General features: G+C 34.0%; 1 protein-coding gene across 4 annotated transcripts in view; it reads right to left on the bottom strand.

The window, feature by feature from the left end:
* The window catches only part of INTS6 (integrator complex subunit 6), a 90843-nt gene that overhangs the window by 11520 nt on the left and 55294 nt on the right, over positions 1 to 24029 (bottom strand). For all 4 annotated transcript variants that reach the window (XM_027116380.1, XM_027116381.1, XM_027116383.1 and 1 more), the window contains 11 exons: positions 19975 to 20158; positions 14405 to 14530; positions 12827 to 12981; positions 8880 to 9032; positions 7889 to 8021; positions 6885 to 6979; positions 4989 to 5099; positions 3733 to 3948; positions 1554 to 1680; positions 566 to 708; positions 116 to 347 (listed from right to left, as the gene is read on the bottom strand). In XM_027116380.1, coding sequence (XP_026972181.1) covers positions 116 to 347; positions 566 to 708; positions 1554 to 1680; positions 3733 to 3948; positions 4989 to 5099; positions 6885 to 6979; positions 7889 to 8021; positions 8880 to 9032; positions 12827 to 12981; positions 14405 to 14530; positions 19975 to 20158 — 1675 coding nt within the window. The remainder of the gene's footprint in view (positions 1 to 115; positions 348 to 565; positions 709 to 1553; positions 1681 to 3732; positions 3949 to 4988; positions 5100 to 6884; positions 6980 to 7888; positions 8022 to 8879; positions 9033 to 12826; positions 12982 to 14404; positions 14531 to 19974; positions 20159 to 24029) is intronic.

A 24029-nucleotide genomic window follows, 5' to 3' on the forward strand; every position in this document is an offset into this window, starting at 1 on the left:
ACAAATACCTTCTCTAGACACTCTTGGACCTTATCAATTTTTTCTGTATTACAAAAATCTTTCCCATGAAGAACCACCAAAGAGCAGCAAATAACATTTAAAGAAAAACTCTTACTTTTATGAAGAGGAAGGGGTTTAAGAAGATCTGGCTGTGCTTGAGTCATAGGTACAGGTGGTCCTTTTCCTCCAATATGATTGTTCACAACTGGATTCTGTTGTCTGCCTCTTAGTAGTGGAGACATACAGCGACGTCTCTTAGGGATGCCTTGCATATTTGGTTCTCCAGGTCGTTTATGTTTATTTTGAGGTCCAGCCACAAATTCATCTGCCTCATCTATCATCATACCCTATAACAAAAAAGAATATAATTTCCCTAGCTTTACATACAGTTTTTAATCGCACAACTAACTCCAATACCCAGTAAAATAACTATATTTTAATTGTTGACATTTATTAGGTATTCTACCAAGAAAATAGCTTCAGCTTTCTTTAGTTAAATTAAGAACTGCTCCTCTCCACAGTGCCTAGCGCAAATAAATTATATAATGGAACATTTCAAATTTACCTTTTTATCCAGCTTAAAGGGGTTGCCAAATGTATGCAACCTTCGAGGCTGATCAGGATCAAGTTCTCTTAGTGGAGAAGGTACTTGCTTGAGGTATTCCTGGTAATTCCCCATTTGTGCTATAGGAACACTGTGCACTTGATCTTTTCAAACAGAACAGAGCAAAAACAAAAGTTAACCTCACTGAAACTACCTTCCAACTAGTTATCAAATAATGTCTTCTTATGTATGAATGCTCTCTGGTTTATTCTAGTCAATCTTTCCTTAACACATATTCTAAATTATTTTGTCACCATTATAAATATTGTGACATAAAATCTTGAGATTTTTTTAAAATAAAATTTTAAATACTTGATTTTATCTTCTAAACAAAGCAAAAAATATTGCAGTCAATTTCAGTGTATAGAATAAGCATATGTGTAACCTTTCTATGAAAAGGAAATGTCTCTTCCACTCTATTCCAAATAAGCAGAATTTAATTAAAGCAGAATTTACAGAAAAGAGATATCACATAGATGACCCTTTTTATATAAAACTATAGTTGAAATGCTTACGTGAGAGTTGGCAAAGGGTTAAGTTCTCATCTGACTTGATTTGTAGTAGGTGCCATGGGTACAGTTGAAGGAAGTACCAGAATATGATATATATTGGCCATCCAGAGTTAAACTAGTTAAACTAACAGATACTAGTAGATGACAAGAAAATGATTTTGTTTGCGCATGTGCCTGTATATGTGAATGTATGAAGAAAGCTAAAAAGGAAACTAAGCTGCTAACAAAGGTCGTTACCTCTGGGGAATAGAATTTGGGGCAACAGTGATGGTAGGAAGAAGTGTAGAGAATCAGGGATGACTCACTTTTTACTTCATTCAATGAGAATGTAATACTACTGTTATAATTCTTTAAAAGTTACAATAACACTCTATTTATTTCCAATATAAAGAAATAAGTTTACTGAAGAAATACCAACATTAAAACCATGATCTAACCTTCATCCTGTCCTTTAAGAAATCTGCGGGTGCTCTTCAAAAGGTTAGATCTCATTCTTGTTAAGTGATCCAAAAGATTCCGTCTTGGTATGTCATACGCATTTCTAAATGTCTGTGGCTTCAAATCCTGTTAAAAAAGATTTAAAGACAAGATTTATTTTCAAACATAGAATTAAGAGACTGAAATCTCTAGCCTGCAGCATAGCTTTGAAAATAAGACACACAAGTTAACTAAATAGCTTAAAAAAATAAAGAGATATGATGCAATCTTACTGTACTGTTTTAATAACCAAAAGATAAAAATTTGGTAGTGAGGCTCAACCAAATAATCTCAAACTCTTATCTGTTCAAGATTTTATTACATATTCTGGCTAAGAGAAGTAAATAAAAGCTTTGACGTATAATTTACATACCATGAAACTACCCATTTTACATAAACAGTTTAATGAGTGTTCATAAATGTATAGTTGTGAAACCACCACTACGATCCAGTTTTAGAATATCTCCATCATCCCAGAAAGTTCCTTGTGTCCATTTGTAGTCAATCTCTATTCCTATCCCCAAGCAACCACTAATCTACTTTCCTTCTCTCTACATTCCATTTTATAAACGGAATCTTGCAATATGCAATCTTTTCTATCTGGCTTCTTTCACTGAGCATGTTTTTGAGATTCAACCATGTTGTTCGTGTATTGGTGTCTATTCCTTTTTACTGTCTTTTCCTTTTTACATGGATATACCATATCTCTATCCATTCACCAGTTGATGAACACTTGGACTATTTTCAGTTTGGGGCTGTTAGTAATGCTGCTATGAACATCTGCATACAAAGCCTTTATATACACATATTTTCATTTATCTCGGTAGATACCTACAAGCAGAACTGTTGGTATATAGCAATATTTACCTTTCCTAAGAAACTGCAAACTATTTTCCATCAATAATGTATAAGAGTTCCAGTTGTTCTACAACCTTACCGACACTTCATATTTTTCAGTCTTAAATTTTAGCCATTCTAGTGGGCATAAAGTGGGATCTCATTATGGTTTTAATTTGCATTTCCACAGTGGCTAATAATGTTGAACATCTTTTTATGTGCCTGTTCAAGTTTGTATATGAGCTGTCTGTTCAAATATTTAGTCTATTTTTTTTATTGGATGTTTGTCTTTTTATTATTGAGTTCTATGAGTTCTTTATATATTTTGAAACAAGTTCTTTATTCAATACATGCTTTTCTCCCAGGCTATAGCTTGCCTGGGAGAAACATCAAAGTTTCTTCTGAAGACAAAAATTTCAATTTTAATGAAGTTCTATTTATCAAGTTTGTGTGTGTGTGTGCTTTGTGTGTTGTATTTTAGAAATCTTCATTGACCCATAATCCAACATCTTAAAGATTTCTTCCTGTTCTGTTGTAGAAGTTTATAGTTTCAGTTCTTACATGTATGACTATGATCACTTCAAGTAATGTGAGGTAAGGGTCAAGTTCATTATTTTGCATACGGATAGCCAATTGTTCCCACGCTATTTGTTGAAAAGACTGTCTCCTAACCCACTGAATTATTTTGGCACCTTTGTTAAAAATTAATTGACTCTACGTGTGAGGGCCTACTTCTGTTCTACTGATCTATATATTTTTCCTTATGCCAACAACACAACATGTTGATCGCTGTAGCTTTACAGTAACTTTTAAAATTAGATAGTGCAAATCTTCCAGCTTTATTCTTTTCCAAAATTGTTTTAGCTACTCTAGGACCTTTACACTTCCATATAAGTTTTAGAATCAGCCTGTTTCTACAAAAAAGACTACTGGGATGAAGATCTTTTTAATGAGTATTCACAAAGCACTTCAGGATCATGCTGTGTACCCAAGGTCAGCAGTATAAAAGTACCAAACTACAGTGAACTCTACCATTAGCTATGTAACTTTAGGCAATCTCTAAGCCTGTTTTCTCGTCTATAAAATGAACGGGATGGTTTGCTCTTTGCAGTCCATCCATTCATCCACTCACCAAGTACAGTGTTTAACTCTAAAATCTAATGATTCAATAATATAATTGATCATTATTCTGCGGAGGTACAGAAGTTCGGACAAACTGAGTATCAGTTAACAGAAAATTTGCCATATTCAACAATGTAACAGACTATAACTATATCAGTACTAAATTCACATAACCATTACCTTATTGAGCAAAGCAACTTGGAACCCAGTGTATTCTTTCATATTAAGGTCTAGCAGTCTGTGAGGAACATCCTCTGAAATTCCCTGAAGCAGTTGTTGAAAATCTTTCCTATAAGCCATTGATAAACCATGTGATCTGCTTCGGACTTTAATTCCAGTTTCCTGTACTACTTTTTTGCCTACAGAACCGATGACTCGATCAGATTCTATTTTCGCCTAAAGCAAAAAAAAAAACACAAAAGTTGTCTTGACATAATCTGAAGTGGTAAATTAAATGCTAATCGTTTTGGTCTTCCATAAATTAAGTATTTTATATTTAAAAAGTACATAAGAAATTTAAAGCTCTACTTAAGTAGAGAAGTTTATGTCAAGTCCTTGGTAAACTGAACATAGTTTAAACAATAATGTCTTATGATTTTAAATCATCACAATTCTTACGTTTTGCAGCAGGGTTCACACACACAACTTCAATTTATTTTATTTATTAAATACCCACTACACCTAAACCATGAAATGTAAATGTACCCTAAATAAAAATATATATTTCCAATTCAGAGGTGAAATAAAATTAGAAAAAAAAATCTCATCAATATTTACTTAAAGACATTATTACTAGCACATAACTAAATGTTCATAGATATGGCAAACACTGATGGAGTTTTTCACTGGAAAGCAAATAGCAATATTTTGACTCTTTCCAACCTACATTTCAATTAGCACTTGAAGTAGAGATGGCAGGAGTACTGGAAAAATTGTGTTTTATACAATTTTAATAACTTGGCAGTCAAAGTGTACACTGCTTGACTACTATAGTATCTATTAATGTGATGTATGCCCAAAATGACAAAATTCAGTATTTTTACAAATATTTCAAAAGAAACTCCCATTTTGAAAGAAAAAGCTATAGGTTTAAAACATAAAGCAAAAGAAACTGACTTTTTTGTCTAAGAAAAACAACTTTCTAACATAAATTTCCCAAAAGAAAACAAAGAATGTTCACATACAGGAAGGCTAGGACCACATTAATAAAGCCATTTTCACAAACTAGGAATTATTGCTTGAAATTATCATTTCAAAACATAGCATACCATTTACTTGAGACAGAATTATGTTAATATATGATATACGTGGTTTTAAAATGTAATACATTAATATGATGGAATTCTATTAGAATCCTCAAGAACTAACACCTGGCCTATTGACCACCTTAGCCAAAACCATTCAAAATACTTAATGGCTCTATTTCTTAACATTACCTGCTGACTCAATTTTTTGAGGTATGAAATGACACTGTAACTAAGTCCATACTCCATACTGTCTGCTATTAGGTTAGGTGCTCCCATCATTCTAACAGCTTTCTTCAAAGGCTATAGGGAAAAAGAAAATACCACTCAATCCTGACCTTGTCAAAAACTTATAGCTATATGTATTGTCAATTTTGAAAATTTCACCTCCCAAAATGTCTCCTTTTCTTCAGTAAGAGTCACATAATCATATTTGTACTTCATTAAAATGTTTGTCAGTGGTATGAAAGGCAGTTTGAAATACTAAACAAGGATTAGAGGCTAGCACCTAGAGCAAGAAAGGGTGAAGTCCTGGACTTCTTAGCACCATTGGAGACACTAGGTTTGGAAGAAGAGGGCAGGAGACACATTGCAGAGGTTGATTTGATAGAACTTGGGTGGTAAGTAGAAAAGAGGAGTCAAGGAAAATAGAAGATTTCTACCTTGGGTAACTGGAAGGGTTGTGGCTCAACCCCTTACTAGCTTTGTGACCCTGTACCAGGTAATATAACCCCTCTGTGCCTTAAGTTTCTCATTTGTAAAATGATAATAGTAGTATCTACCTCATAGGGTTGTCATGGGATTAAATGAATTAATACATGTAAATACATCTGGCACACAGTAAGCATTCAGTAGGTATTAATCATTACTATTATTATCATTAGCTGAGCTGAAAAAACAGAAACAAGCTCTGAAGGAAAAACAAGGAGGCAAAAATCATCTAATATTTACTATGGATGTGATATAGTGATTTTCAATTGTAAGGACTAACTGAGAGCCACTTTGTGCAAGGAAAAATATCACTAGCAGGACAGGACTGTCTAGCCCATGTGAACGGGACAGAGTCAGAAAAAGGATGATAACCACCCAATGACATATTAGAAAGTGTATAAAAGCACTGGTGTCAAACTGGAATCAAATCCCAGATCTGACATTTAATATTCATGTGGCTTTGGCTAAATCCTCCCAGTTGCTATGAAACATAGGAGTCAAACATATGCAAGTTCATATTCAAGTGTTTCTTCCTTTTCCCTCTCTTACATAGCAGGCACTATGTGCTAGACACACACAACTTTTCTCTTACAACTATAACATATGATTTTCAAAGCTCAAGAAATTAGTGTTCTTATTAGGGACCATTTAGAAAGATTAGTTACAGTCAAATACTGTAACATTCCTGCAGTAAAAGCAGAAGTAATGTTTTAAAGTGCTTTTAGTGTAGGTCTTTTTGTTAAGAAGCTACTTTTCACAAAATAAATAAAGTAATATATTTAATAATATATGCATTATTGGTCCTATCTATTATGATACACTAGGTTTTAAGCAATATTTCTGGAGATTTAGGGAATAATGCAACACAAACCTTTTTTTGTACCCTTAAACGGAAATAATTATAAAACTGCAATTTAAAAAGGTAGTATAACAATTGAGGTTAAAAGCTTAAATTCTAAAGCCAAGCCTGCCTGGGATTGAATTCCTGACCCCCAAATATTAGCTATGTAGCCTTGGATGAATTATTTAATCTTTTAGTGCCTCAGTTTCCTCATCTGTGATATAAGAACAGTGATTTCTGCCTCATAGGGTTACCATATAAATTAAATGAGGTTAATACATGTAAAGTGCTTAGGACAGAACCAGGCCTGGGTAAGCATTATATATATATATTCTCATTATCATCATCATCATCATTATTCTGCAAATCACTGAAACATTTATTTCCCATTACATTTATATGGGTCATTTGTACACTCAATTTTCATGACATTTATTCTATAACAGCAATAAATAAAAGTTTTAATACCTACAGTAAACTATAAGCATAATATAAAATTTTATAACAAGTTCTATTTTTAACAATAATATTCTTACCCCAAGATAGTAGGGAGGCATTGTCTTCAAATAACTTTCAAATGACTGTCTCCATTTCAATGTTGGTTTTGCCTTATGTACTTTAAACAAGTCATCTACAAATTTATAATGTGAACAAACTATCATCATTCATTGTTTCCACACATGAAAATCAAGTCAAATAAGTTTCATTTTTAAAGTATGCTTTCTTATTTATATAAGAGAGAGAGGAACATCTGACCTATATTTTTAACAAAATTAAAGGTGGTAAAATTTTTGCTTCTGGCATTTTTGAGTAGTAATACCACTTTAAAAATAAAAAGGTGCCAATTATGGTCTAAAATTAAATGTAATAATAAAGGTAGAATCAGAAAATACACAAGGAAAATCTAGATATGAAACAGATTTGAAGACAGAAACAAAGTATGCATGATGTTTTCTATAAAATATACCTACTAATATTTTGTCTGTAATCTTTAAATCTGATGCAGTTCCATGAAGGGAAAGATGCCTTCTCCAACAGTACCCCTCAAAAAATTATAGCCAAATGGTCCCCAGAAACCAACTTTAGGCTTATCATATTATTTTAGAACAAACTCATCATTTAAAAATATTTGCCAAATGAAAATTAAAAGTATAGATAAATCCTTAAATATGACATGCTTCTACAAAATGTCTAATTATTTACCAAATACAAAGCCTGCATTACTAATTCTAACTATGTAAGAAATCTAATTGCAAAAAACTTAGAGAATACTTAATTTAGAAACTTAAAATATAATATCTTCAATAGTTTGCAGAATCAAAGGTAGTTTGACACTGACTTTCAATTTATCAGAAACATGCACGGGTTGCTATAACACAACCTTATACAGCTTCAGTATTTTAGAGTATTAAAAAAAAAAATCTTCATTAATTTCCAGAAGACAAGAAGACTTAGAAAGGGAGGGATGTTCCCAAAGTTTGTTTTTAGGAAAAATTTGTATGTATGCTAAGCCACAGAGAATGTGATGAGAATAACTTACCTAAAAGGGGAAGGAGGACTGGGTAATTGTAAGGCATCACAAATAAGTTGACACAGTTCAGTGCTGTACTGGCTTTCAAGTAACCAAAGGGATGGCCAAGTTCACTATATTTTGCACTATTGCTTACATATACCTGTTAAAAAGGAGTAGTTAAAACTTCACATTTAATAACCTTTACAGAACGTTATATAAACCACGGATTCAATTTAACTTTTTAAGAAACATCAAATTAAATTTTTAGAGATTCTCATACTGAGTGAAGTAAGTCAGACAGAAAGACAAATATCATATGATATTGCTTATGTGTAGAATCTAAAAAAAGGCTACAAATGAACTTATCTACAAAACAGAAATAGAGCTACAGGTGTAAAAAATAAAACTTATGGTGTGGGGAGTGGGGAGGGATAAATTGGGAGACTGGGATTGACATATACACACTGCTATATATAAAACAGATAACTAATAAGGACCTGCTGTATAGCACAGGGAACTCTACTCAGTACTCTGTAATGGCGTATATGGGAAAAGAATCTAAAAAAGAGTGGATAGGGCTTCCCTGGTGGCGCAGTGGTTGGGAGTCCACCTGCCAATGCAGGGGACACGGGTCGGGGAAGATCCCACATGCTGTGGAGCAACTGAGCCCATGCGCCACAGCTACTGAGCGTGTGCTCTGGAGCCCGCGAGCCACAACTACTGAGCCCGTGTGCCACAACTACTGAAGCCCACACGCCTAGAGCCCGTGCTCCACAACAAGAGAAGCCACCGCAATGAGAAGCCCATGCACAGCAACGAAGAGTAGCCCCTGCTAACTGCAACTAGAGAAAACCTGTGCGCAGCAACGAAGGAAAAAAAAGAGTGGATATATGTATATGTATAACTGATTCACTTTGCTGTACACCTGAAACTAACACAACATTGTAAATCAATTATACTCTCAATAAAAATTAAATAAATAAATAAAATTTTAAATTGCTATAGTCGTTCAGCTCACCTGCCAACAGGTTTGAGGAGATTTTCTTTCCAGGATAAATTGAGTCAGCGGTGAAGGTTCCAGCTCATATTTGTCAAAAGGCAATTTGTCAATAACCATCGGTTCACAGTCTGTACAGGAAAACTTCACTACAGGATGAGATGTACGAGGTGGCTAGAGGGGAAAGTCTTATTATTACTCTTTCACAAAGTACCAGAAACAAACTCCTTTTTAGTATCCCTCACTACCAAAGTTTACTCAGTTTCTCAGTTTTGCTAGTGAGAATTTAATTTACTACCAAAAGCACCACTAAGCTGAAAGAAAATACTTAAAAATGTAATGCTTAAATTATGTAATATTCACAAGAAAAAAAGACACTTCAAAATCTATACAGAATTAAAATTTTTGTTAAGTCTTAAAATCAAATTTATCAGAAAAATTAAATGCAAAATTTTGGAATTAAATAAGTGCTCATTAATTTTTATATATAAGAAACAACTAATTTAATAGAAACCTTCCTAAGTCCTCAGTTGTAGCAATTTAACTACTTGGCTTCCAAATTGATGACACACATTGATCAGTACAAATTTTTGAATATACAATATATTAGGGCATATATATATTTATACTTGTAAATTATTAATTTATAGGTACATAATAAAATACATACCAAAATAATATTAAAAATAGAAAAGTGTAAACATACATAGAAGTTCTAATGCTTCCCTTCCCTATTCCAGCAGACTGTATTGGTCACCCCTGTGTTAAATGCACCCTACTTTGGAGGCCCTGTTGTAGAGCCGCAAAAACCACAATACTTTAAAGAAAAAAAAAAAAGCAAGTTACTCTATTTCCCCCTTAACAGTATCCTTCCTAAAAATCTCACCAAGTGAAGACTGGTGAAGAAAATATGAGCTATGAAGAAATAATGTGGAATTTCATAGCTATAAAGGACTCCTTTTGGCCTCAGTTACTATCTACATATACTGGTGGCTCCCAAATCTACTGTATAGGGACCAGATTTCTCTCATTTCTCTTATGTATCCAATTACCTACTGTACATAACCTGAATTTTCTATAGGTCCCTCAAATTCATTATTATTCATTATTTCACCCCCAAACCACAAAACCTGTTCTAAAAAACCTAGATGTTAGCCTTAATATCACCCTCTTATCCTCCATACTTAACTGTCACAAAGAATTAGATTAAATGATACCACAAATTCTAAGCCACTTAGCAGAACACATAAACATGGCAGATGGTCACTATTTTAGTTACTGCCCTCTGTCAATGCTAAATTCTCATCTCTCTAAAAATTTACCTTCTATTTCTTACCACTCTAATTCATGCCTTCATCATTTCTCAGACTAGATTAGTACAACTGTTCATTTTTAATTAGTCTCCCTAATTAGTCAGCCCCCTCCAATCAATCCCATGGCCATGAAAGATAAATATAATCATGTAATTTTCCTAACTCAAATTATTGGGTAAAAATAGCAGCCAACCACCTAAAAATAGGGCCAGATTCTTTTCTTTTAATATTGTTTTACAAAGAGCCTTGACAATAAGGTCCCCATCTGCCTTTTAACCACCACACCATGTACACCCTGTGCTCCAGCCATACCAAAACGACTTGCAGTTGCCCAAACAGATCGTTATCTTTCATGCCCCGGTGTTTCATATGTTATCACAAGCTGCTTTACTATTTTCCCCCCTGCATAATGCAAACAAACTAAGTTTTGAAGACTGAATTGGCAAGGCAAGTACCAACCTCTAAGAAACTTCTTCCCTGACACAGTCTCATCATGTACCCCAAACACATACCAGGCAGTTAGGCACCACCTCCTCTGGGCTCTGCTCTGCCCCCTATGACAGTTAGCACACTGTACTCTATTATGTTTATATGACTGACCTTCCTATGGAATGGTAAGGTTCCAGAGGGGAAGTACTGTTTTGCTCCTGTGCCTAGCATGTACCTGACATACAGCGTATTGAATGGGTCTGTGAAACTCATCTATTTTTTTGGATGACAATATTGAGATCCAAAAAGAAAAGGGGGGGCATTTATTATTTCATTTAATCCCCAAAATAATCCTATGAGATAGGAGTTACTATCTCTAACAGATGGGAAATTGAGCTTAGAGAATATAATTAACCGAAGATACATGGCTAATAACTGGTAGAGCCATGATTCAAATTCAGAACCAGTCTCTAATAAATCACATTTAATTTCAGTATCAATATTTCTTATATGAAATACTATTATTTATAAAAATTTCATTTCCCCTCAAATATCCTTTAGTTACTAAATTTTGCCAGTTCTTTCTAATATTCTCTATCTTTTTTTTTTATCATTCTCTCTTCCATCATCTTAATTCAAACTCTTATATTAAGTGAACCAAAGCAATAGCCCTCTAGGTAAATAGCTTACCTTCCAGTTCATGTAACAACGACCAGATTAATTTTCCTAAAGGAACAGTCTGTTAAAAATGTCTTCAGTTCTATGAACGCTATTAAGAAAAGCTCAAATTCCTTAACCTTGCATGTAAAGTCATAAGCAATTTGGTTTATTTAATAGTTCTCTCAATGTCCTACATACATATTATGACCCACCTATCCTCACAGTTACTTTCCATTCCTCTAAATTCACCTTGTTCTTTTTTACTTCCATACTTTTTTCTCACAGTTTCCTCCTCCAACTGAAATCCTACCGACACTTCAAAATCCTCTATGGCATGTAACAATTTGTAATAGACCACTAGAGCAATATTAATAGATAATGCTTGTGATACTGGTTTTGGATTTCTTCCTATTAGGACTTAACAAGTACCATATGTACTTGTTATTTAACTACTGTAGGTGTTAAATAAATATAATAGAATGAATAACCAACAATATAATTATTTCATATAAATATGATATCTGGTCCGTAAGAATTTTGAAAGGGCTCTAGAGGAGAAAGTAGTATGACCAAAGAAATTGAGAGCTTCTCTAAAGCCAGACTAAAAAACTATGATGGTTCAATCCAAAAAAGAAAGACGATACCTCACTGAAATGTATAAAAACTTAATTTCATGTACTACATTAAATCCCTAATGAATAAAGGAAATATCACTTTATAGACCTTGTATAGAATAAAAGTAAAAATTATCCTAAAGAGTTGATATCGGTTTAAAACATAAAAGGTTTCAAAAAGAGTTCAATTTAATTCATAAATGATAGCTGCATGAAACATTACTAAAGACTGCTTAATGATCTTTGAAATACAACTCTTATCTTCTAAAGGTAACATCAAAAGAACCACTGTCATATCCCATGGCGTCCTCAATTACTACAAAAAACACTAATCTGAAAAAAGGGTATTAACAAGATTTAATAGATATTTATATAAATTTACCCTATTATTATAAGAACCATACAGTGAACACTGATAATTCACCAGGATCATTCAACAAGCCTCACTGTTTCAAAAAATAATTCCTATAAACAAGACCAGAAAATCTTTGCTACCTTAAACCTCCAGACTGAAAACACTGAATATAACTAAAACTATGCAAGTCAACATGAATTTCTAAGACTAAGTCCTAAAAGATTGCAGGCAAACCATCAGAATTATTTTCTAAGCCTTCATTTAAACTGTATATTATGTCCCAGAGACAAATCCTCATGTTACATTATATTTAGAATCCAAAGAGAAGCTTTTGTTATATCTATGCTTCTGTAACCAGATGCCAATAATAAAAGCATAAGCATAATGTGAGATTCTAAAGGAGACAGATGCCTCTTCTCTATTACTTCCTGATGAACAATACAGTACACTTAAGCAAGTAACAGCTCATCAGTGCACTTTGAGCGCTTGTCTAATTCCTATACAACAGCCACACCCTTAACTGACGGGAGCACTTAAAACTAGTAGGAAAAGCAGTTAACGGTTACATTACAAAGTCACAGTCTCTCTGGTACTTACTAGTGTTGGAGAATTCTGATCTGGCCAAAAAGACTCTGGAACAGGCCAGTGACCTATAGGAACCCCAGTTTTAGGATTTGGTCTGACATATATGAGTTTGTGACAGCTATGCCAAGGCTGAGATCCCAAAGGCCTTGATACATCTGGCTGCCCATCTACGGCAAAGAAATCAAAGCAAAGTATGTATCATTAAAGGAAAAACATAAGCAGTTAAATTATATCTACTATTACTTAGTGAAAATGTCGTAATACTTGTTCAATTCTGGATTTTCCTATTTTTCTTAAATGGTAGAATACTATCATGACTAAGGCTTAACATTTAGATTATATCAGAATTCACTAGAGAGTAACATCAGCAAATTCCAACTATGAGTTCAATAGGTGAAAGGAGGTCCCACAGCATCTTTTGCTTGTCCAATCAGAATATGTAAAACATACTTTATGGTAGATACTTGTTTAACGAATGACATGTTTTCCCCACTAGATGATAAGGGCAAACACTCAATTTCTTCACCATCATGCTTGGCTTAGTAAATACTAGGTAAGTATTGCTAAATGAATATTTCTTTAAAATCAATCTTTTTAACTAAAGCCTAATAACTAAAACAAAAAGTTAATATGCAAATCCAGATTTGAGGTGCCTACCTTTAATCTAAAGCAATTCTAGAAAACAGTAACTCTCTTTAACAGTTCAGTAAACATTTACTTAGTGCCTAACTCTAAGCAAAGTCCTAAAATAATTTAAAAATAAATATATTCCATGTGTAACAATTCAATTTTTTTTTAAGTTTGTTTTTTTAAACCAGACACAGTATGCGATTTATATAATCTTACCATCTTCTGCTCCTTCCCTATAATCCCTTCTGAGGGTACCACTTTCTCATCTCTATGACCTTTCTCTTCTCCCAATTACCCACTCTAGTGGATCACCTCTGCCAGTGCCATTAATGACTTTCTAATTCTTGTCATAAGCTACATCATACAAGGCAGAAGGTCCAGATGTAAACTGTCCATTGGTTCTGGTAAAACTCCTTATACCCTCTGGCTAATATAAATAGTTCATGATCACAAAATATTAGAATAAAGCCAGGTGGGGCTCAGCTAGACTTTAAAGGATCAAGCTGAATGGCAAAGGCTGGTTTCTCATTTTGGGAACCACACCAACCATTTGGTTCTGATCAGTCTGATCTTTAGAAAAAATGTAGCTAAGGAATTAAATAAACACTTAGGGTTGAACACTTTTGTGAATTAAGGGACATGGAAGAAGCATATATACTGGAGAGAGTCAGCATTACAATACTAAAAAGGAAATATGCTAATCTGTAAATGTTTAAAAAGGGTTTTGGCGCTTATAAATTTTCAGGCTATGAACAACCAATATAAAAACGCTATGCTACCAAACCACTGTCATATTACCTTGACTTTCCTATTTAATCTTCCCTCTTTACCAACAGCTGTTTTGTCATCTTAATAATCTGGCCTTAACATTGACAAGGCCAAATCATAGTAATTTTTCAGTTCAAGTTGAATACTTGATAAAGCCAGTTTACAATGTCTATAAGAGAAGTACAATAATACCTTCTACAGGGGAAGGATCTGGTCCTGCTTTCTCAAAGTTTATTACCACTCCACTTTGTACTTTCTGCACCAAGGACTCCAGACACTGATTAAGCATTCTTGGAGAACATACGGAGTATGAACGGCCTGAAATAAAAGAATAAAGTTGCAAAAATTCCTACTTTTAACAAAAAAGAACCATAGTAGGGTTTTTGACAATACTGATTAACGGAAGTTCAATGATGAAGTCTGACCTTTTCATTATCTAATAGAAGGATAACAAAACAAAAATAGCTATTCTCAATCAATCAACAATTCCATTTTGTGAGAGTATGTAAATTTTTCTTTGTAATTAAAGGTATGTGGAAAATAGAAATCTTTGTGTGAACAAACCACAATGAAAAAAATCATTACATATATACACAATGTATTACATGAAATGAGATTTTAAAATATATATAAATTAAAAAAAACTATCTCCAACTGTTTTCCAACACAATTTATCTTTATTACACATACGCAACATCTGGCAACGAACCCCCAAAATCTTACTCCTGCTTAACAAAAGTATTATCACTAAAGATTAATGCTAAGGACATAGATGATACTCAATAATTATTTAATTGATCTGCTGGTAGGTACTGCATATTTTAAGTGTTTGCACTTTAATATATAGATAGTAGCATGTGCTTCTCTGAATTTCATTTGGCTTACATACTTAGAAATTACCTATCTTAAGTGAATTTCCCTCTTGAATATTTTAACCTTTTATAAAATTTTTAGTTCAGAAGCATTAAAATGCTAGTGATTAAGAAAAAATACCAGTGAAAAGAATTCTTAAACAGGGATTTTTCAATAAATATATCTAGACCTGTGCTGTCCCATATTGCAGCCACTGGCCACATATGGCTACTGAAAACTTGAAACACAGCTAGTCCAAATTGAGATATATAGTAACTATAACATACCTGAGTAATTTTTAATTACCAATATCATGTTGAAATATTTTGAATATATTGATTTAAATAAATATTATATAAATTAATTTTACCTGTTTCTTTTTAGTTTTTTGGTGGTTTTTGTTTTTTGGCTGCGCCACTCAGCTTGTGGAATCTTAGTTCCCCAACCAGGGACTGAACCAAGTCCCTCAGCAGTGAAAGTGCAGAGTCCTAACCACTGGATCGCCAGGGAATTCCCTATCAGTTTCTTTTTAATGTGACACTATAAAATTTATATATATAACTTATATTTCTATTATCTGTACTGATCTAGACCAGTGCTGAAAACCATGACAACTAAAAATCTTTAATCAAACATCTTACAATGTTATTTGCAATAAGCTCAATACGAAAAAGTCCTATTCCTTAAGAAATTCAACCAATTATTACCAAACACGTTATATTATTATATTTGACATATCAAATTACTCATATCAATTTACACTCAACATGTGATTTGCTAAAGGCTACTCAGAAAAGAGAACATTAGGCAGTAGAGTGATTCAAATCCTCAGAGTCAGCTTAGAATAACAAGCATCATATAACAAATGGCTTACCCTGAATACAACAATAAGAGCCATACTTATAAAAATACTCACCAATTACTGAGTGTCTATGTACCTGGCACTATTCTAATCACTCTATTAATTTATCCAATCCTAGCAACAATTTTATTGGTTACTTTCGCCATTTTACAAATGAGAAAACTAAAGCATGGAGAGATTAACTAATTTATTCAAGTTAGTATAGTAGTGCAGCCAAGATTCAAACCCTTACAAAGTATTAGACACTTTCATCTGGATATACCTTCTTCCCTGAAAACCATGATGTTAATTTAAAATAGAAAGCCTATATGGAACCACGCTTATTTGAAAGAATTGGCAAATTAAAATTTTTTTAGTCTATTTAAACATATACATAAAACAATACATAAAAAGGCTGACCGTCTTAACACAGGAAGTATTTAGAAGATTATATAAAGGTTCAATATCTTATTTCATGATATTTAAGCATATTCCCAAGATGTTAATAAAAAACAGAAGTTCTTAAGTATAAAATTGTGGCAATCCTCTCTACTCCCCTAACCTGTGTCATCAACTAATTGATTAGGAAAATATAAGAGGTTATGATCTTAGTATGAAATAAAATTACTAACAAAGACATTTTATGAAAATTGGAGAATAAACAAACTTGAGTCACTTAGAAAATAACAAAAATTCATTAATTCTTTTGAAAGTTAAAGGAAATTTTGCCATCTTTACAAAGTGAACCCATAACCTATGTCATGTTTCTCTTATTCTTTATGTCAAAACTCACCTCTTGGAATGTTTAACACCTTGTATTGAAGGATAAATTTTCTGGGATCACTAATAATATTTGTGAGAAAAGTACATACTTTCAAGTCAAGAAGCTGGCTCACTTGTGGTTAGAGGATCCCCCCCCCCAAAAAATCTAAACATAGTGAGTCTGAAGGCAGTAAAGTGAAACAAAGGAAAAAAAAAAAACTTTCTCCCAGAGTATACTAGATTAGCATTTTAGTAAAATGGATAAGAGACAAAAGGAACATTTCTAAGTTGGGCAACAGTCCTTATACAGGCTAAGAAAGTTAAATTTATTTAATCTAGAAAAGTCTTACAATTTTTATAAAAAGCTTTTTATCCTCAATACTTCCACCAACATGTCTATTAGGCATTTTTAAAATTTGATGTCATACCTGCGCCTCTCCCAAACCTGCTTCTCCTCTGAGTAACCATCTCAGTACTTGGCATAGCCATTCACCTCCACTTGTTCAGGCCAACTGAATCAACTAGGAATCAGGCTTGATTCCTTCCCTCATTGCCCTCAGTATCTCCTTTCCATCAGACCACCTCTCACCCACCACCTCCAAACCTAACACTTTAGATCAAAGTACTATCATCTCTTCTAGTCTCCCTGCTTCCATTCTCACCCCTTTACAGTATATTCTCATCCAACAGCTGAAGTGATCTTTCAGAAACAGAAATTAGATGTCACCTCCTATAAAAAGCCCTCCAATGACTTCTCATCACACTTGGAAAATAAAAAATATTCATCATGGCCTAAAAGGCTATTCAATACTTGGCCCTTGCCTACCCCTCTAAACAAACCTGTTACTCTCTACTTCTCCCTACAAAAGCTCCAGCCATATCAGCCTTGCTGTTGCTCCCAAAAACATGGGGCATGTTCCTTCTCTTATTATTTCCTCTACCTAGATCTTTGTATGGCTTACTGCATTATTCAGATTTCTGTTCAAATGCTAACTAGACTTACTGTGGTGACCATTTCACAATGTATACAAATATCAAATCATTATGTTGTACACCTGGAACTAAAATATCTAAAAAAGAGAGAGGGTTGATGAACATGCTGTAACAATAATTTTAGAGGGATTAATATTTTTAAGATACAACCAGGGCTGATTTAATCCCTATTCAAACAACTGACTTTAACATCAAGGTTAGAGATATGCAAATGTAATTTATAAATAACTGTTGTTTTATTTACTTCTTTAGACAAAGAGTATAATAATCTCCAAGGACATGCAATATTTTAAACTGATTCAAACTGGGGTAAGCATATCCTTTAGGTTGATGGTTAAAAAAAAAAAAAGTCACCTCCTCAAAAGACTTCCCAGGAATACTCATTCTCTGCCTCATTACGTTCTGCACCCTCACCCTAATTTTTTCTTGATAGTAAGGAGAACTCTCTGAAATATTATTTATTCATTTTACATGATTCATCTGTCACACAGTCCAAAAATGTAAGCTTTCTGTCTATCGTTCCTGCTGTATTCCCAGGATCAAAAACAGTTATTTGGCATAGAGTATTCATTAATTACTTGATAATAAAAGAAAAATGCTTACAATGACAATTATATAATTTTTAAAGTATACATTAAAAATATAACAAAATATTATTTTGGCAACACAGGCAAATTTCTTTCCAATTTTTCCTTAATGAACATGAATTGTTCTATAATGGAAAAAATAAATGTACACACACTACTCTTATCATCAAGTTTAAAAATGCACAGAATTGTTAGCAGTGATTACATGTTTGGATAGTACACCACCAGTGGATGTTAGCTTTTCTGTTATTTCTACTTTTCTGGTGTTTTATCCTCAAAACTTTTTTTAGCCAACATTCTTTGAAAATAAAGAAGAAAACATACTATTCATATAATATGGAAAGGTGAGTGACATTTGACCAGCTTCCCATTGTTGCTAGCAGGAGCATGAAGAAAGGTAAATAAACCACTACGTCAGGAGAGATTCAGGATATATATTGGGGAAAGCTCCCTAATTCCTTGACCAACTAAGTTTTCTGGGTCACTGAAAGATATTACCAACGGTGATTTCGGAATCTTCTTCTTCTTTTTTTTTCTTTAACATCTTTATTGGAGTATAATTGCTTTACAATGGTGTGTTAGTTTCTGCTTTATAACAAAGTGAATCAGTTATACATATACATATGTTCCCATATCTCTTCCCTCTTGCGTCTCTCTCACTCCCACCCTCCCTATCCCACCCCTCTAGGTGGTCACAAAGCACCAAGCTGATCGCCCTGTGCTATGCAGCTGCTTCCCACTAGCTATCTATTTTACGTTTGGTAGTGTATATATGTCTTTGCCACTCTCTCTAACTTATCTTCTTCACATACCTATCTATATGGGATACGCTTTTTGTCTGTGAAATTTGCAGATCTCCAAAATCCACAGAATTTTAGAAGAAAGGCACCTAAAATATAAATTAGACTTTATATTTTCCTTTAACTTACATAGCTGGCTATGATAGAATCTCAATAGAGCACTGACAGTGTATGGAGACTATGTCACAGCCCCTGACACTGATGAAATAGTGGTATGCCCAACCTGGACATTTTAGTATCAAATTCCCTAAGCAAGAACTAAAAGGCACCATGAAAGCAAGAATACCATGCCTGTCATATTCACTATGGAAGTCCTAAAGCATGGAACAGTGCTTGGTACACAGCAGGCACTCAATCCATATCCATATGAATTTAACCCACCTGTTAACCAATTCCACATTATAAAAGTTCTGAGTCTCTTACATATTCTGTTTCAAGAATTTCATTAATGTTCACTGAGCACAGTGACCACCTGGACTAGCTGGCTAAGAGTTCACTACCTGTTTCCTCTAACCTATCTAGCTTCCTCTTTGCCTCTGGGGAAAACTGTACTTAACCAGGCATTAATCATTACATGGATAATGAGATGACTCTCAAAACATTTTTTCAGAGAAAAAAGTTCTACGGCATTTGTAAATCATTAGCAATCTTTGTAGATAAGAATATAAGTTTAACAACTTCAAATACCAGCATTTTCTATATGGTTAGAAAAAAAATATCATGCATTATCAGACCCAATAGTATTCACATCTTATTCAAATCGAATCAAAGACCTTCATCAATGTAGTTTTAAAACCATCTATGTCTACTAACTTCTAATATTAATTTATTGAACAAAAACAAACATGGAGATTTTGAAATGCACACTTTAAAACATTCAGATAAACTCTGCTTAAGTCACTGAATTACTGCCAGCAAAGAACTTACCGCCTGTCACTTCACACATTGGTGTGATTGCAGAGTCATCTAAAGGCACACCTGTCAACTGCTCTGATTCTACTGACATCGTGCCAGGCAACCGCAACACTAATGCAAAGAGTCTCTGATCCCAACGAAAAGGTTCCTTGGTCAATTCGCTTCCAGGCAAAGGAGAATTAAGAGGTAAATGGAGCTGAAAGTAAGGGGAAATAAAAAAACAATAAGATTTCCAACACTATTTCTCCCAAAAAGGCTACATTAATGACACATATTAAAACTACATCATGAGTCATGAGTCTCCTATCATTTAAAAAAACCAAGCTTTCTGTAATGCTTTTCAGATTTCAACATAACTCACCACCAGGTGCTGGACTGCTTCTAAATAAATCATTTCATTTAATCATTAAATCAACCCTATGATAAATATCTTAGAGTTCCTATTTTCTAGATTAAAAAAAAAAATGGGCCTCAGAGACAATAAATGATTTGGCCTCCCAGGTCCAAGTCACTATTTTTTCTTTTTCTTTTTTTTTTAAATTAATTAATTTATGTATTTATTTATTTATTTTTGGCTGCTTTGGGTCTTCATTGCTGTGCGCGGGCTTTCTCTAGTTGTGTCAAGTGGAGGCTACTCTTTGTTGCGGTGCACCGTCTTCTCATTGCAGTGGCTTCTCCTGTTGTGGAGCACAGGCTCTAGAAGCGCAGGCTTCAGTAGTTGTGGCTCACAGGCTCTAGAGTGCAGGCTTAGTAGTTGTGACGTACGGGCTTAGTTGCTCCGCGGCATGTGGGACCTTCCCAAACCAGGGATCGAACCCGTGTCCCCTGCACTGGCAGGCGGATTCTCAACCACTGTCCCACCAGGGAAGTCCTGCAAGTCAGTATTTTTTTCTACCACACCACAGTAGCCTCAAACACCTCCACAGTTAATGATTTAAATATGCTTCATTTCATACGAAACATATCTTCCCAAAGCATTTGCTTAAAAGTAAATTTTATCACTCTAGTTACATGTTAAATATATTAAAGGTAATGATTCTTACTACTTCTGAGTAAAGGTAGAGGGTTTGGGGGTTTCTTCCATGTGTTTTTTAATCTATGCCTCTCCCCATGCCTCTAGGACCTGCTCAATCAGAATCCAAGATTCTTAAGAATTTTTAAACACTTTAAAGTGATTCTAATGGGTACCTCTGAACCAACAGTCACAAGGTACCAACAGATCCACACATCAGTCTTAGCGTAAGTAAATGGGGACAACCAGACAATATGGGCCTCATGATGTGAAGTACATAACATTGAAAAAAGGAAGGAAAGAAAAAGGGAAGGAAAGGTTGAATCTGAATCTAACCAAGCCTTCAGTTCTAACCACCAGTTTACAGGGACAACTGACGATACAGGATCAAGTTATCCACCACCATAGGGAGCAATCAGTCAAATCCAGAATGTTACAGGACAGATGACCTGGTTTCTCCAATGAATCAATGGCACGAAAAAGCAAAGAGTGGGAGTGGGGAGGGCTGGTGGAACTGTTAGAGAATATGAGACAAAACAATCAAGAGCAAAGATTTTTAAGACAATCAGGAAAATTTGAAATACATGTTACTGGTATTACTAATAATATTTAAGTGTGATGATACAGTGCTTAGGAAAACAAAAGTCTTTATCACTTATAACACTTTTTAAAAAAGAAATGAAACCCAGGATCAGCATACTCAGGGATTGATTTATACAAATACTGGAGTTTTCTTTAAAATACAGAACACATTTCAAAATTATCACTCTGCTGTATACCTGAAACTAACACAACACTGTAAATCAACTATACTCCAATAAAAATTTTTCTTAATAAAATAAAATGATCACTTTCAAATTAATTGCCAGAGTTTATACTACTTTTGTCAAAAACAAGACATAATTGTATTGCTTACAGCCTTTCTATTTCTCACCTTGAAGATTTCTGAACTTGATAAATTAGGGATTGAAGTCATTCTACACTGACTTAAGAACTCAAGTTTCTTCAATGACTTACATCAAACCATTAAAAAAAAAATCAGATTCAATTCTAAGAAGAGAATTCCTAGCAAAGCTCTGCTAAAGTGGCACCTCTCTCCAAAAGACTCATGTCAAGAGAATCTGCTGCAAGATTCTTACATCAGGACCAGCCAAGATTTCGTGCCCATGGCCAAGGGTCATGAGCTTTTCTCCTGGCACTGATCCTACTTTTAAGGCAGAAGTCAGAGGCAATAATAAGGAAGGACTCTTAAATTAAGAAATCTGGGCCAGGGTGTTCCCTGAGGAAGGTTTTCTAACCTCAAAGGTTCTGTGACACTTGCAAAACCGCTTGGGAACTCCAAGACCTTGCTGCTATCACCACACCCTGCCAGAAGATAAATATTGAAGCACCAATGGCACTGGAGGAAGATTTCAACTGTTAATGCAGTAGCTCTGGAAAGTAATGGATACGTGGACCTGTCTCAAGAATCCAGTGGATAACAGCACTGCAGAGGCCTCATGTATAAATAAATAGTGGATAGGACAACAACAGACCCCAAATCACGTACACATACACACACAACTTATCAAGCAATGCTCACACACACACACACACCCCAATCAGATAATGATGAGCATTATCTTTTTATTGGCTGCACAATGCTAGATCTAGAATGTACTTCAAGTAAAACAAAAAGCCAAGGGTCACAAGCATATTTTACACAGAGCAATATCAATTTTATAAACCTGTCAAATTTTTATTCATTTTTCTATTTCTTATTATTTACGCCTTCCATATCACTACCACCCTCCCTCATCACCAAAGAGGCAGGGAAAAACTCCTCTATAGCTGAAATGTGCTAGTAAAATAGGAAGGAGTAAGGGCAAGCAAACAGGGACAGGAAAAAGATAAAAAACCTTAGTGAAAAAATATTCTCAGGAGGGTTGGATTACTCCAAACCTAAAGTCTACAGTTGAAATTCTAGCAATGTCTTATAATCACCAAGGGAGGTCTTTCTGGATATGTGGACTTTGAAAATCAAGGCAAATAGCACATAAATCAAGTAGAAAAACATAAAATTAACCACTAGAAAAATGTGCAATAAATATGAATAGATAATTCCCAAAGTTAAAAATGGGCAAAAAAAAAAATAATGCCCGAGGAAACTCATATAGCCTATAAATATGTAGAAAGATGCTCAAATACACTAATCATCAGATAATACAAATTAAAGGCAAGATGCAAAATGCTACATAGAGCAGAGCATCTATATGCACTATCAAACAATTACTTAGTGTAGTTTTATATGTGTATAACATACACATATAGGAAAAGTAAAAAAACATGAACTGGAAGGATACACACCAAATTCATGATAATTGTTGCTGCTTGGATGGGGAAGAGGGAGGGAAATAACACTGAGTAAGGGAAGAAAAGGCACTTAACTATCTGCAATGTTCTCTTCCATTCACTAAATTTTTAAAAATCCTCAACAAAAAAAAAATCAAAATGAGTAAATATGGCAGAAATTTTTGTATCACTTACTCTCATCCAGAATATTAGAATATATTAATATGCAAAAACACAGTAAACTATCCATTCAAGCAGTTATCTATATCTCTTTTATAACAGTGTTGTCATTTTATAACAAAATTAAACACAAAATTAAAACAAAATTAAACACAAAATTAAAAATTAATTTAATTACAAGGCGTAATTAAAGTAAACTTCATACACGTCTCAACTCAATAAAAGGTAGATTAGATATAATCACTAGCCCCAAAGCTCAGACATTTATAAGGACATTAACACAGAGTTCTGCTTATACTTAACTGGCTATTAAAATATACCGTAAGACAGTAGAATATTTCTTGAAAATTATGTTTGCTTTCTCTCATCGTTTTTTATGCCCCTACAATATTAGGCATTTAGGATTTGGAGGACTTAAAGATGCATGATAAAATATGGTCCCTCTAACTCCCAAGATTTCTGAGGACAGGGATCATGTTCCTAAAGGAACTGGTTTTAGAGATGTGTTTAAGGAGAAGCTGACAAACAGAAAGAAGAAGATAGA

This window comes from Aethalodelphis obliquidens, unplaced genomic scaffold, assembly GCF_003676395.1.
Source record: "Aethalodelphis obliquidens isolate GAN/ISIS:26980383/991018 unplaced genomic scaffold, ASM367639v1 scaffold16, whole genome shotgun sequence".
NCBI classification, from domain to species: Eukaryota; Metazoa; Chordata; class Mammalia; order Artiodactyla; family Delphinidae; genus Aethalodelphis; species Aethalodelphis obliquidens.